The sequence below is a fragment of the Schistocerca nitens genome, chromosome 5 (genome assembly GCF_023898315.1).
Source record: "Schistocerca nitens isolate TAMUIC-IGC-003100 chromosome 5, iqSchNite1.1, whole genome shotgun sequence".
NCBI classification, from domain to species: domain Eukaryota; kingdom Metazoa; phylum Arthropoda; class Insecta; order Orthoptera; family Acrididae; genus Schistocerca; species Schistocerca nitens.
The window spans coordinates 342748263-342762319 of NC_064618.1; the positions used below are offsets into that span (position 1 = coordinate 342748263).

Sequence of the window (14057 nt, forward strand, 5' to 3'; positions counted from 1 at the left end):
TATGTAGGAACTTGTTGTTTTAAAAGTTTATGTTGTAAGGCAAGCTGTTGATGTATTATTTTTGCGACATTGTCATGTCTTCTGGGGTATTCTGTATTTGCTAGTATTGTACATCCGCTTGTGATGTGATCTACTGTTTCTATTTGTTGTTTACAAAGTCTGCATTTATCTGTTGTGGTATTGGGATCTTTAATAATATGCTTGCTGTAATACCTGGTGTTTATTGTTTGATCCTGTATTGCAATCATGAATCCTTCTGTCTCACTGTATATATTGCCTTTTCTTAGCCATGTGTTGGATGCGTCTTGATCGATGTGTGGCTGTGTTAGATGATACGGGTGCTTGCCATGAAGTGTTTTCTTTTTCCAATTTACTTTCTTCGTATCTGTTGATGTTATGTGGTCTAACGGGTTGTAGAGGTGGTTATGAAATTGTAGTGGTGTAGCCGATGTATTTATATGAGTGATTGCTTTGTGTATTTTGCTAGTTTCTGCTCATTCTATAAAGAATTTTCTTAAATTGTCTACCTGTCCATAATGTAGGTTTTTTATATCGATAAATCCCCTTCCTCCTTCCTTTCTGCTTAATGTGAATCTTTCTGTTGCTGAATGTATGTGATGTATTCTATATTTATGGCATTGTGATCGTGTAAGTGTATTGAGTGCTTCTAGGTCTGTGTTACTCCATTTCACTACTCCAAATGAGTAGGTCAATATTGGTATGGCATAAGTATTTATAGCTTTGGTCTTGTTTCTTGCTGTCAATTCTGTTTTCAGTATTTTTGTTAGTCTTTGTCTATATTTTTCTTTTAGTTCTTCTTTAATATTTGTATTATCTATTCCTATTTTTTGTCTGTATCCTAGATATTTATAGGCATCCGTTTTTTCCATCGCTTCTATGCAGTCGCTGTGGTTATCCAATATGTAATCTTCTTGTTTAGTGTGTTTTCCCTTGACTATGCTATTTTTCTTACATTTGTCTGTTCCAAACGCCATACTTATATCATTGCTGAATACTTCTGTTATCTTTAGTAATTGGTTGAGTTGTTGATTTGTTGCTGCCAGTAGTTTTAGATCATCCATGTATAGCAAATGTGTGATTTTGTGTGGGTATGTTCCAGTAATATTGTATCCATAATTTGTATTATTTAGCATGTTGGATAGTGGGTTCAGAGCAAGGCAGAACCAGAAAGGACTTAATGAGTCTCCTTGGTATATTCCACGCTTAATCTGTATTGGCTGTGATGTGATATTATCTGAATTTGTTTGGATATTAAGTGTGGTTTTCCAGTTTTTCATTACTATGTTTAGGAACTGTATCAATTTAGGATCTACTTTGTATATTTCCAATATTTGTAGTAACCATGAGTGGGGTACACTATCAAAAGCTTTTTGGTAATCAATGTATGCGTAGTGTAGAGACCTTTGTTTAGTTTTAGCTTGATATGTCACCTCTGCATCTATTATCAGTTGCTCCTTACATCCTCGTGCTCCTTTGCAGCAGCCTTTTTGTTCTTCATTTATAATTTTGTTCTGTGTTGTATGTGTCATTAATTTCTGTGTAATGACTGAAGTTAATATTTTGTAGATTGTTGGTAGGCATGTTATGGGGCGATATTTAGCTGGGTTTGCTGTGTCTGCTTGATCTTTAGGTTTCAGATAAGTTATTCCATGTGTAAGTGTATCAGGGAATATGTATGGGTCTGCAATGTAACTGTTAAATAATTTATATATCTAAAAAGAAAGATGATGAGACTTACCAAACAAAAGCGCTGGCAGGTCGATAGACACACAAACAAACACAAATATACACACAAAATTCAAGCTTTCGCAACAAACTGTTGCCTCATCAGGAAAGAGGGAAGGAGAGGGAAAGACGAAAGGATGTGGGTTTTAAGGGAGAGGGTAAGGAGTCATTCCAATCCCGGGAGCGGAAAGACTTACCTTAGGGGGAAAAAAGGACAGGTATACACTCGCACACACACACATATCCATCCACACATACAGACACAAGCAGCTTGTGTCTGTATGTGTGGATGGATATGTGTGTGTGTGTGCGAGTGTATACCTGTCCTTTTTTCCCCCTAAGGTAAGTCTTTCCGCTCCCGGGATTGGAATGACTCCTTACCCTCTCCCTTAAAACCCACATCCTTTCGTCTTTCCCTCTCCTTCCCTCTTTCCTGATGAGGCAACAGTTTGTTGCAAAAGCTTGAATTTTGTGTGTATATTTGTGTTTGTTTGTGTGTCTATCGACCTGCCAGCGCTTTTGTTTGGTAAGTCTCATCATCTTTCTTTTTAGATATATATTTTTTCCACGTGGAATGTTTCCCTCTGTTATATTCATGTTAAATAATTTAGTTAGATGTGAATGTGTTGAGGTGAACTTCTTTAGCCAGAAATTTGCTATTTTATCATTTCCAGGGGCTTTCCAATTGTGCGTAGAATTAATTGCTCGGGTGACTTCATGTTGCAAAATTATCACTTCAGGCATTTGTGGTATCATCTTGTATGTATCTGTTTCTGCTTGTATCCACCGTGCATGCCTGTTATGTTGTACCGGGTTTGACCATATGCTGCTCCAGAAGTGTTCCATGTCTCTTATGTTTGGTGGATTGTCTATTTTTATGTGTGTGTTATCTATTGTTTGGTAAAATTTCTTTTGGTTTGTGTTGAATGTTTGGTTTTGTTTCCTTCTATTTTCACTTTTTTTGTATCTTCTAAGTCGTTTCGCCAAAGCTTGTAATTTTTGCTTCTTTTCATCTAATTGCTCTATTGCTTCTTGTTGTGAGATTTTACCTAACCTTTTTCGTTTTTTGTCTGATATTTCATTTCTTATAAATTGTGTTAACTGTCCGATGTCTTTTCTCAGTTTTTCTATTCTGATCTGTAGCCTGTGTTGCCATGCTGGTTTTGTGGGTTTCTTCTGTGTGTTGGTTGGTTCTGATATCTGCCTAGTGTGTATATTTAGTGTAGTGAGTGCTCCTACATAAACCAGTAGTTGTAACTCTTCCATAGTTGTGTATTCATTTATTTTGTTGTGTATGATTGTGTTGATAGTTTTTATTGTTGTTTCGACTTGTGGGCTATTTGGTGGTCTATGCAAGAATGGTCTAATGTCTGTATTTGTGTCTTTGTATTCTATATATGTCAACTGAAATTTTTCTTCTATATCTAACATGTGTGTCACTTCGTGTTCTATTTGTGCTTGTGCTGGTGGCTGTCTTAAAATTTCATTTTCCTCTGATTGTTTAATTGATGCGTGTTGTTCTTTGTTTGTTTGCTCTGGGATGTCTGAGTCCATTACTGTATTTTCTTCTTCTTCTAATTGCACATTATTTTGTTCCAGTATTTGTTGTACTTGTTGTTTGATGTTTTCTAATTCTGACTGGGGTATCCTGTTATTTTTTATTATTACACGAATCTGATCAGCTAGACGTTGTTCTGTTAAAAATTTTAATTCTGGGTATCTGGTAATAAATGTTGTGTATACTTGTGATCTGTGTCCAGTTGTGTTGGTTCCTAGGTTTGTTGCTTGGTAATAACAGAACATGAGGTGTCGATTAACTTCATCTGACCATCTCATCCTCTGTCTTTGTTTTCCTTCTAGGGTGGTTGCAGGAAGCATATCCTGCAAAACACCTCTATTTGGATTTAAATCATTTTCCAGTTGGCTAGCAGTGTCATTACCATTGTGGGCGGGCATAGGGTTCAAGCGCCGTCCCCGACCATGACGGCGCTTGTCCGAGGCTTCTTTAGTTCTGTCCTGAACCAAGTAATCACACTAAAAGGGGGGTTAGCCCTATTAGTGGTTTGTTCTTTTCGTCGCCTTTTACTACTGGCAGAACATACCGGAGGCCTATTCTTTTCTTGTGCCAACTATTATTATTATTATTATTATTATTATTTTTATTATTTCTTTCCTTTCTCAGACGTTATGTCTGGTTAAAAAAGGAAAGTGACACGAACCTTGATCAAGCGTGACTTCCTTTTAACTGTGTGGTATATGTTACATTGCATTTAGGAACTTTCAGGTAATTGAACATGTATCAATAATCACAGATTTCTGTAGTTGTATATATACATTTGGATGTAGCTGTATCGCGTTGATGTACTGGTGGATATTGTGTGGTATGACTCCTGTAGTTGATAGTATAATTGGTATAATGTCAACTTTATCCTGATGCCACATGTCCATGACTTCCTCAGCCAGTTGGATGTATTTTTCAATTTTTTCTCCTGTTTTCTTCTGTATATTTGTTGTTTTGGGTATGGATATTTCGATTAGTTGTGTTAATTTCTTCTTTTTATTGGTGAGTATGATGTCTGGTTTGTTATGTTGTGTTGTTTTATCTGTTATAATGGATCTGTTGCAGTATAATTTGTATTCATCATTCTCCAGTACATTTTGTGGTGCATACTTGTATGTGGGAATGTGTTGCTTTATTAGTTTATGTTGTATGGCAAGTTGTTGATGTATTATTTTTGCTACATTGTCATGTCTTCTGGGGTATTCTGTATTTGCTAGTATTGTACATCCGCTTGTGATGTGATCTACTGTTTCTATTTGTTTGCAAAGTCAGTATTTATCTGTTGTGGTATTGGGATCTTTAATAATATGCTTGCTGTAATATCTGGTGTTTATTGTTTGATCCTGTATTGCAATCATGAATCCTTCCGTCTCACTGTATATATTGCCTTTTCTTAGCCATGCGTTGGATGCGTCTTGATCGATTTGTGGCTGTGTTAGATGATACGGGTAGTGTTTTCTTTTTCCAATATACTTTCTTCGTATCTGTTGATGTTATGTGATCTAAAGGGTTGTAGAAGTGGTTATGAAATTGCAGTGGTGTAGCCGATGTATTTGTATGAGTGATTGCCTTGTGTATTTTGCTAGTTTCTGCTTGTTCTAGAAAGAATTTTCTTAAATTGTCTACCTGTCCATAATGTAGGTTTTTTATGTCGATAAATCCCCTTCCTCCTTCCTTTCTGCTTAATGTGAATCTTTCTGTTGCTGAATGTATGTGATGTATTCTATATTTGTGGCATTGTGATCGTGTAAGTGTATTGAGTGCTTCTAGGTCTGTGTTACTCCATTTCACTACTCCAAATGAGTAGGTCAATATTGGTATGGCATAAGTATTTATAGCTTTTGTCTTGTTTCTTGCTGTCAATTTTGTTTTCAGTATTTTTGTTAGTCTTTGTCTATATTTTTCTTTTAGTTCTTCTTTAATATTTGTATTATCTATTCCTATTTTTTGTCTGTATCCTAGATATTTATAGGCATCCGTTTTTTCCATCGCTTCTATGCAGTCGCTGTGGTTATCCAATATGTAATCTTCTTGTTTAGTGTGTTTTCCCTTGACTATGCTATTTTTCTTACATTTGTCTGTTCCAAAAGCCATACTTATATCATTGCTGAATACTTCCGTTATCTTTAGTAATTGGTTGAGTTGTTGATTTGTTGCTGCCAGTAGTTTTAGATCATCCATGTATAGCAAATGTATGATTTTGTGTGGGTATGTTCCAGTAATATTTTATCCATAATTTGTATTATTTAGCATGTTGGATAGTGGGTTCAGAGCAAGGCAGAACCAGAAAGGACTTAATGAGTCTCCTTGGTATATTCCACACTTAATCTGTATTGGCTGTGATGTGATATTATTTGAATTTGTTTGGATATTAAGTGTGGTTTTCCAATTTTTCATTACTATGTTTAGGAACTGTATCAATTTAGGATGTGCTTTGTATATTTCCAATATTTGTAGTAACCATGAGTGGGGTACACTATCAAAAGCTTTTTGGTAATCAATGTATGCGTAGTGTAGCAACCTTTGTTTAGTTTTAGCTTGATATGTCACCTCTGCATCTATTATCAGTTGCTCTTTACATCCTCGTGCTCCTTTGCAACAGCCTTTTTGTTCTTCATTTATAATTTTGTTCTGTGTTGTATGTGTCATTAATTTCTGTTTAATGACTGAAGTTACAATTTTGTATATTGTTGGTAGGCATGTTATGGGGCGATATTTAGCTGGGTTCGCTGTGTCTGCTTGATCTTTAGGTTTCAGATAAGTTATTCCATGTGTAAGTGTATCAGGGAATGTGTATGGGTCTGCAATGTAACTGTTAAATAATTTAGTTAGATGTGAATGTGTTGAGGTGAACTTCTTTAACCAGAAATTTGCTATTTTATCATTTCCAGGGGCTTTCCAATTGTGAGTAGAATTAATTGCTTGGGTGACTTCATGTTGCAAAATTATCACTTCAGGCATTTGTGGTATCATCTTGTATGTGTCTGTTTCTGCTTGTATCCACCGTGCATGCCTGTTATGTTGTACCGGGTTTGACCATATGTTGCTCCAGAAGTGTTCCATGTCTGTTATGTTTGGTGGATTGTTTATTTTAATGTGTGTGTTATCTATTGTCTGGTAAAATTTCTTTTGGTTTGTGTTGAATGTTTGGTTTTGTTTCCTTCTATTTTCACTTTTTTTGTATCTTCTGAGTCGTTTGGCTAATGCTTGTAATTTCTGCTTCTTTTCGTCTAATTGCTCTGTCGCTTCTTGTTGTGAGATTTTACCTAACCTTTTTCGTTTTTTTTCCGAGATTTCATTTCTTATAAATTGTGTTAGCTGTCAGATGTCTTTTCTCAGTTTTTCTATTTTGATCTGTAGCCTGTGTTGCCATGCTGGTTTTGTGGGTTTCTTCTGTGTGTTGGTTGGTTCTGATCTCTGCCTAGTGTGTATATTTAGTGTAGTGAGTGCTCCTATATAAACCAATAGTTGCAACTCTTCCATAGTTGTGTTTTCATTTATTTTGTTGAGTATGATTGTGTTGATAGTTTTTATTGTTGTTTCGACTTGTGGGTTATTTGGTGGTCTATGCAAGAATGGTCTAATGTCTGTATTTGTGTCTTTGTATTCTATATATGTTAGCTGAAATTTTTCTTCTATATCTAACATGTGTGTCACTTCATGTTCTATTTGTGCTTGTTCTGGTGGCTGTCTTAAGATTTCGTTTTCCTCTGATTGTTTAATTGGTGCGTGTTGTTCTTTGTTTGTTTACTCTGGGATGTTTGAGTCCATTACTGTATTTTCTTCTTCTTCTGATTGCACATTATTTTGTTCCAATATTTGTTGTACTTGTTGTTTGATGTTTTCTAATTCTGAATGGGGTATCCTGTTATTTTTTATTATTACATGGATCTGATCAGCTAGTCGTTGTTCTGTTAAAAATTTTAATTCTGGGTATCTGGTAATAAATGTTGTGTATACTTGTGATCTGTATCCAGTTGTGTTGGTTCCTAGGTTTGTTGCTTGGTAATAACAGAACATGAGGTGTCGATTAACTTCATCTGACCATCTCATCCTCTGTCTTTGTTTTCCTTCTAGGGTGGCTGCAGGAAGCATATCCTGCAAAACACCTCTATTTGGATTTAAATCATTTTCCAGTTGGCTAGCAGTGTCGTTACCATTGTGGGCGGGCATAGGGTTCAAGCGTCGTCCCCGACCATGACGGCGCTTGTCCGAGGCTTCTTTAGTTCTGTCCTGAACCAACTAATCACACTAAAAGGGGGGTTAGCCCTATTAGTGGTTTGTTCTTTTCGTCGCCTTTTACGACTGGCAGAACATTATTATTATTATTATTATTATTATTATTATTATTGATCTTAAGAACATAATTTGGTCGGGCTAGATAAGCTATAAATATTTAATGGAATAATAGTGTGCAAAATTCAGGCTGCCTGTCCTGACTTACCTTTTCTGCAGTTCTACATTGTCACTTCAAACTTACCACATGAGTTTGTGTCATGCACTGTTGTGATGGCGCATACTCTCACCTTTGTTAAGATAGTCACTGATGACTAAATTGTTAATTAAAACAAAACGTTGGCAAAGAAATGGCTGTTTAATATAATTAGTTAAACATCTTAGGCTACAGGCATCTGTTAGAGCAAATTTTGATGACCCATTTTAATTATTAGTGGTATTGTTTCTGTTCAGATTGTGGGTTTTACTTAAATCTTTAATATCCTGTATCTCTTGACACAAACAATTCATTATTTTTTTCGTTACTTCTTTTTCAGGGCCCAGATACTACTATTGGCTGTAATGGGAAAGAAGATGACTTACAGACACCTGATGTTGCTATTACTATGAAAAGTGTTACTCAGAAATCAGTTTCAGTAACTAAATATAAAGTTAATGAGTCCATACCCTCAAGAGATCGTCTGTCAGCTGAACGTGAGAATGACATAGATATGGCACACAATTCTTCTCTGCCTGACAGCAATGGAGGAAATTCCAACAAGAGTAGCAGTGTGGATCGAGAATTGGAAGGAGACCGGCAGATAAGAAATGAACTTGATTTGAAGATACGTGCAGTAGCAAAAGCACTCAGTGCAGAGCTAGAATCCAACATTTTGCATTCTAGTTATGACCTAACAGACAAGGTGACCGATGATAGGAACCATCTGTCACTACAGCGTCCATTGTATAGACTTCGTGACACTGTATGCAATAGGCAGCCAGTTACTCATAATATGGTAATCATGTTTCAAGTTTTAAAATGATTTGATACTAACAAAATTAGTTTTTGTATGTCACTGCTGCCATGTCCTCAGACATTGAAGAAACTGTACTTCCTCAAGGCACTCAAGATATGTAACTGATTAATGTGAAATATTGCTCCACATGTATAACATTGCATCTTTTATAAATTATTCCATTTGTGGAAAGATAAACAATTATAATTATATCTACAGTTAATTGTAACAGAACTATGTTTTACTTGCGGATTATTAGTCTTGTTGACGTTTACCTCACCATGTAGACAATCACAAAAAATAAATCAAAATTACTCTGTTTATGACAGGTAGACAAACCTTTATACAGGTATTGATTATATTACCTATTAAGTACGGGACAGAAACAAATCTTCAAGGGATAAAATCATGGGTATGTGCAGTGTGTGAAAAGTTACGCTAATCAGTATGACCTGGAAGATGTTGTTGTAGAGAATTGCAGTTGGTATTCAAACTAGGGGCAGATATGTCACATTTATGCAGCATTCATTCTAAGGGCAACAGCAAGGGTTGACTCTAGTGAAATGGGCCAGTAGACTGTCAAATGGGTATGTGGCTTGCTATTCATAGGGAATAGCATTGTGCAGTCTGATATGCTTGTAATGCCAAAGAAGATACATTGAAAGTTCGATCATTTCATTTGAGCTGTAACAGTCATTTTTACAAGGCCAGGAAAGAGTTACACTAAAGGAAATATTTGTTGTGCATATTGATGGCAACAGAGGGGGGCATAAAAATATTTCACTGGTATTTAAGAAGAATATAGTTCACTGCCATATAAGTTTCCAATATACATTGTCCTGTCAGATTAATGTGACGACATTTTAAAAGCCTGAGTAACGACATTTTGCAATCCAGACCGCTGCGAGACATTCGGGAAGAGTGGCAGTGAGATTTTGGAAAATACTGACAGTGATATGGAACCATTAAAATTCAGTAAAACAGTATTGATTGCAACAGAAGTTTATTTAGGTTGGCAACCAGTGAACAGTTGATGCCCATGCTCTTACAGGTATTGCTCCAGACACCATCCTTGTGCTTACAGCCTGAAGATGTTCTAAGTTACAGACTGAAACTGGTTGCCAACCTAAATAAAGATTGTTTTACTGAATTTTAACATTTTATACTGTTTATGCTCCTTTAACAGAACACTTTCCAAATCTTCATATGGAGTCATGTTGACTCCAGTGCTGTGGTCAGATGAACTAGGTGCCTCAGTTGAGGATCCTTAATGAGAACAGCATGACTGAGGTGGTCCCATAGATTCTTAATTGGGCTTCAACCTGGGCAGTTTGGTAGGCAGGGGAGTAGACTTATCGTGGTGCACTTCGGACCCACACGTACACTGCAAGCTGTGTGACATGTTTCAGTGTTGTGGTGGTAGATGCCATCGTGCTGAGGAAAAACAAACTACATATAGGCACACAGAATTCAAGCTTTCGCAACAAACTGTTGCCTCATCAGGAAAGAGGGAAGGAGAGGGAAAGACGAAAGGATGTGGGTTTTAGGGGAGAGGGTAAGGAGTCATTCCAATCCCGGGAGCGGAAAGACTTACCTTAGGGGGAAAAAAGGATGGGTATACACTCGCGCGCACACACACACATATCCATCCACACATATACAGACACAAGCAGACATCTCACAAGCAGACATATTTAAAGACAAAGAGTTTGGGCAGATATGTCAGTCGAGGCAGAAGTGAAGAGGCAAAGATGATGTTGAATGACAGGTGAGGTATGAGTGGCGGCAACTTGAAATTAGCGGAGATTGAGGCCTGGTGGGTAACGGGAAGAGAGGATATATTGAAGAGCAAGTTGCCATCTCCGGAGTTCGGATAGGTTGGTGTTGGTGGGAAGTATCCAGATAACCCGGACAGTGTAACACTGTGCCAAGATGTGCTGGCCGTGCACCAAGGCATGTTTAGCCACAGGGTGAGCTTCACTACCAACAAACACTGTCTGCCTGTGTCCATTCATGCGAATGGACAGTTTGTTGCTGGTCATTCCCACATAGAATGCATCACAGTGTAGGCAGGTCAGTTGGTAAATCACGTGGGTGCTTTCATATGTGGCTCTGCCTTTGATCGTGTAAACCTTCCGGGTTACAGGACTGGAGTAGGTGGTGGTGGGAGGGTGCATGGGACAGGTTTTACTCCGGGGGCAGTTACAAGGATAGGAGCCAGAGGGTAGGGAAGGTGGTTTGGGGATTTCATAGGGATGAACTAACAGGTTACGAAGGTTAGGTGGACGGCGGAAAGACACTCTTGGTGGAGTGGGGAGGATTTCATGAAGGATGGATCTCATTTCAGGGCAGGATTTGAGGAAGTCGTATCCCTGCTGGAGAGCCACATTCAGAGTCTGGTCCAGTCCCGGAAAGTATCCTGTCACAAGTGGGGCACTTTTGTGGTTCTTCTGTGGGGGATTCTGGGTTTGAGGGGATGAGGAGGTGGCTCTGGTTATTTGCTTCTGTACCACGTCGGGAGGGTAGTTGCGAGATGCGAAAGCTGTTGTCAGGTTGTGGGTGTAATGGTTCAGGGATTCCGGACTGGAGCAGATTCGTTTGCCATGAAGACCTAGGCTGTAGGGAAGGGACCATTTGATGTGGAATGGGTGGCAGCTGTCATAATGGAGGTACTGTTGCTTGTTGGTGGGTTTGATGTGGACGGACGTGTGAAGCTGGCCATTGGACAGGTGGAGGTCAACGTCAAGGAAAGTGGCATGGGATTTGGAGTAGGACCAGGTGAATCTGATGGAACCAAAGGAGTTGAGGTTGGATAGGAAAGAAGAACTCCAGAATTTCCTCTCCAACCTCAACTCCTTTGGTTCCATCAGATTCACCTGGTCCTACTCCAAATCCCATGCCACTTTCCTTGACGTTGACCTCCACCTGTCCAATGGCCAGCATCACACGTGCGTCCACATCAAACCCACCAACAAGCTACAGTACCTCCATTATGACAGCTGCCACCCATTCCACATCAAACGGTCCCTTCCCTACAGCCTAGGTCTTCGTGGCAAACGAATCTGCTCCAGTCCGGAATCCCTGAACCATTACATCCACAACCTGACAACAGCTTTCGCATCTCGTAACTACCCTCCCGACGTGGTACAGAAGCAAATAACCAGAGCCACCTCCTCATGCCCTCGAACCCAGAATCCCCCACAGAAGAACCACAAAAGTGCCCCACTTGTGACAGGATACTTTCCGGGACTGGACCGGACTCTGAATGTGGCTCTCCAGCAGGGATACGACTTCCTCAAATCCTGTCCTGAAATGAGATCCATCCTTCATGAAATCCTCCCCACTCCACCAAGAGTGTCTTTCCGCCGTCCACCTAACCTTCGTAACCTGTTAGTTCATCCCTATGAAATCCCCAAACCACCTTCCCTACCCTCTGGCTCCTATCCTTGTAACCACCCCCGGTGTAAAACCTGTCCCAGGCACCCTCCCACCACCACCTACTCCAGTCCTGTAACCCGGAAGGTGTACACGATCAAAGGCAGAGCCACATATGAAAGCACCCACGTGATTTACCAACTGACCTGCCTACACTGTGATGCATTCTATGTGGGAATGACCAGCAACAAACTGTCCATTTGCATGAATGGACACAGGCAGACAGTGTTTGTTGGTAGTGAGGATCTCCCTGTGGCTAAACATGCCTTGGTGCACGGCCAGCACATCTTGGCACAGTGTTACACTGTCCGGGTTATCTGGATACTTCCCACCAACACCAACCTATCCGAACTCCGGAGATGGCAACTTGCTCTTCAATATATCCTCTCTTCCCGTTACCCACCAGGCCTCAATCTCCGCTAAATTCAAGTTGCCGCCACTCATACCTCACCTGTCATTCAACATCATCTTTGCCTCTTCACTTCTGCCTCGACTGACATATCTGCCCAAACTCTTTGTCTTTAAATATGTCTGCTTGTGAGATGTCTGCTTGTGTCTGTATATGTGTGGATGGATATGTGTGTGTGTGCGCGCGAGTGTATACCCATCCTTTTTTCCCCCTAAGGTAAGTCTTTCCGCTCCCGGGATTGGAATGACTCCTTACCCTCTCCCCTAAAACCCACATCCTTTCGTCTTTCCCTCTCCTTCCCTCTTTCCTGATGAGGCAACAGTTTGTTGCGAAAGCTTGAATTCTGTGTGTGTGTTTGTGTTTGTTTGTGTGTCTATCGACCTGCCAGCATTTTCGTTCGGTAAGTCACATCATCTTTGTTTTTAGATATATTTTTCCCACGCGGAATGTTTCCCTCTATTATATTGAAACTACATATAGGGGTGCACATGGTACCAGGATTCATTTATTGTGGAGCATAAAACATAACTCATCTGAAAAGGCCACCTTTTGCCACTCAGTGGGCGTCCAGTGGTGGAACTGGAGAGCAAATTCATGCTTTTGTCACCAATGAACAACAGTCAGCATGAACTGGGAGACTGCTGCGGAGGACCATACACAGCAACTTCTGCTGGATGATTGTTGCTCAGCACTGCACACCTATTCGCCTGCACACATCTCCACAGCTGCCATTCACCCCTGTCATCTGTCACTTGTGATGCACCACGGTTTCCTTGGCACCAGTTTTATATACTGTCATTTTGCCATGCATGGTATGCTTTAACCACAGTGGCAAACTGTTTACAAACTTAGCCATTTTGGAAATGCTTCCACCCATGGTCCGGAAACCAGTAATCGTGCCATTTTGTACATTTGTTTCCACAATACGACAATGACTGCACTGTTTGCTGCATCCCCTCAACATGCTTTATATACCCTCACTTATAGTGCTGCCACCTGCCACCTGTGAGTAGTTATTGCACGTTGACGTCGAACAAAGGCAGTGGTCACATTTATCTTGTGCATAATGATGCTTTCATCATGCTGTTTACAGTAGTTTACCAGTCTCTCTACACTAGACTCTTGCTAAGCCAACATTCCTGGCACCTATGGGTGCTGGATTAGTGGAAGTGCTGGACTATTGAGTGTCTGAAATTTATTTAGTTCATTTACTTCGTTTTTCATTTATTTTGAAAATGTAGGGGATATAGTGTACTGTACTTTATTAAACAGGAGGACACAATTATAAAACATAGAGAATATACTTTATTAAATCCAAAAACACATTAATTTTCAAAGAAAAGTTAGTCCTGTACATGATTATACAGTCGTATCACTCACTGTGGAACATGTTCCTAATTTTTAACTGTCGCAATGATGATATGCGACAGTGGCATGCTTTATCATGCAACTGCTTTACAAGCATTACATCGGTACTGCACGTATCTGGTTATTGCACAATGTACTCCAGGAAGACGTCAGCAGCTTCAGCACCAGCAGTGTGAGAATTCTTCATGCACTCTCCTCCTGTGTCCTCTTCTTCATCACTTTCATCATTACTTCCTAGAACACTTTTGATTATTTCTTCATATGTTAAAGTTTGGTATGTATCACAGGTTTCCTCATTCAGTCACTT

At 39.4% G+C, this 14057-nt stretch overlaps 1 protein-coding gene across 1 annotated transcript in view; it reads left to right on the plus strand.

The window, feature by feature from the left end:
• The window catches only part of LOC126260433 (uncharacterized), a 195648-nt gene that overhangs the window by 104834 nt on the left and 76757 nt on the right, over positions 1-14057 (plus strand). Inside the window, exon 8 of the mRNA XM_049957762.1 lies at positions 8080-8538. Coding sequence (XP_049813719.1) covers positions 8080-8538 — 459 coding nt within the window. The remainder of the gene's footprint in view (positions 1-8079; positions 8539-14057) is intronic.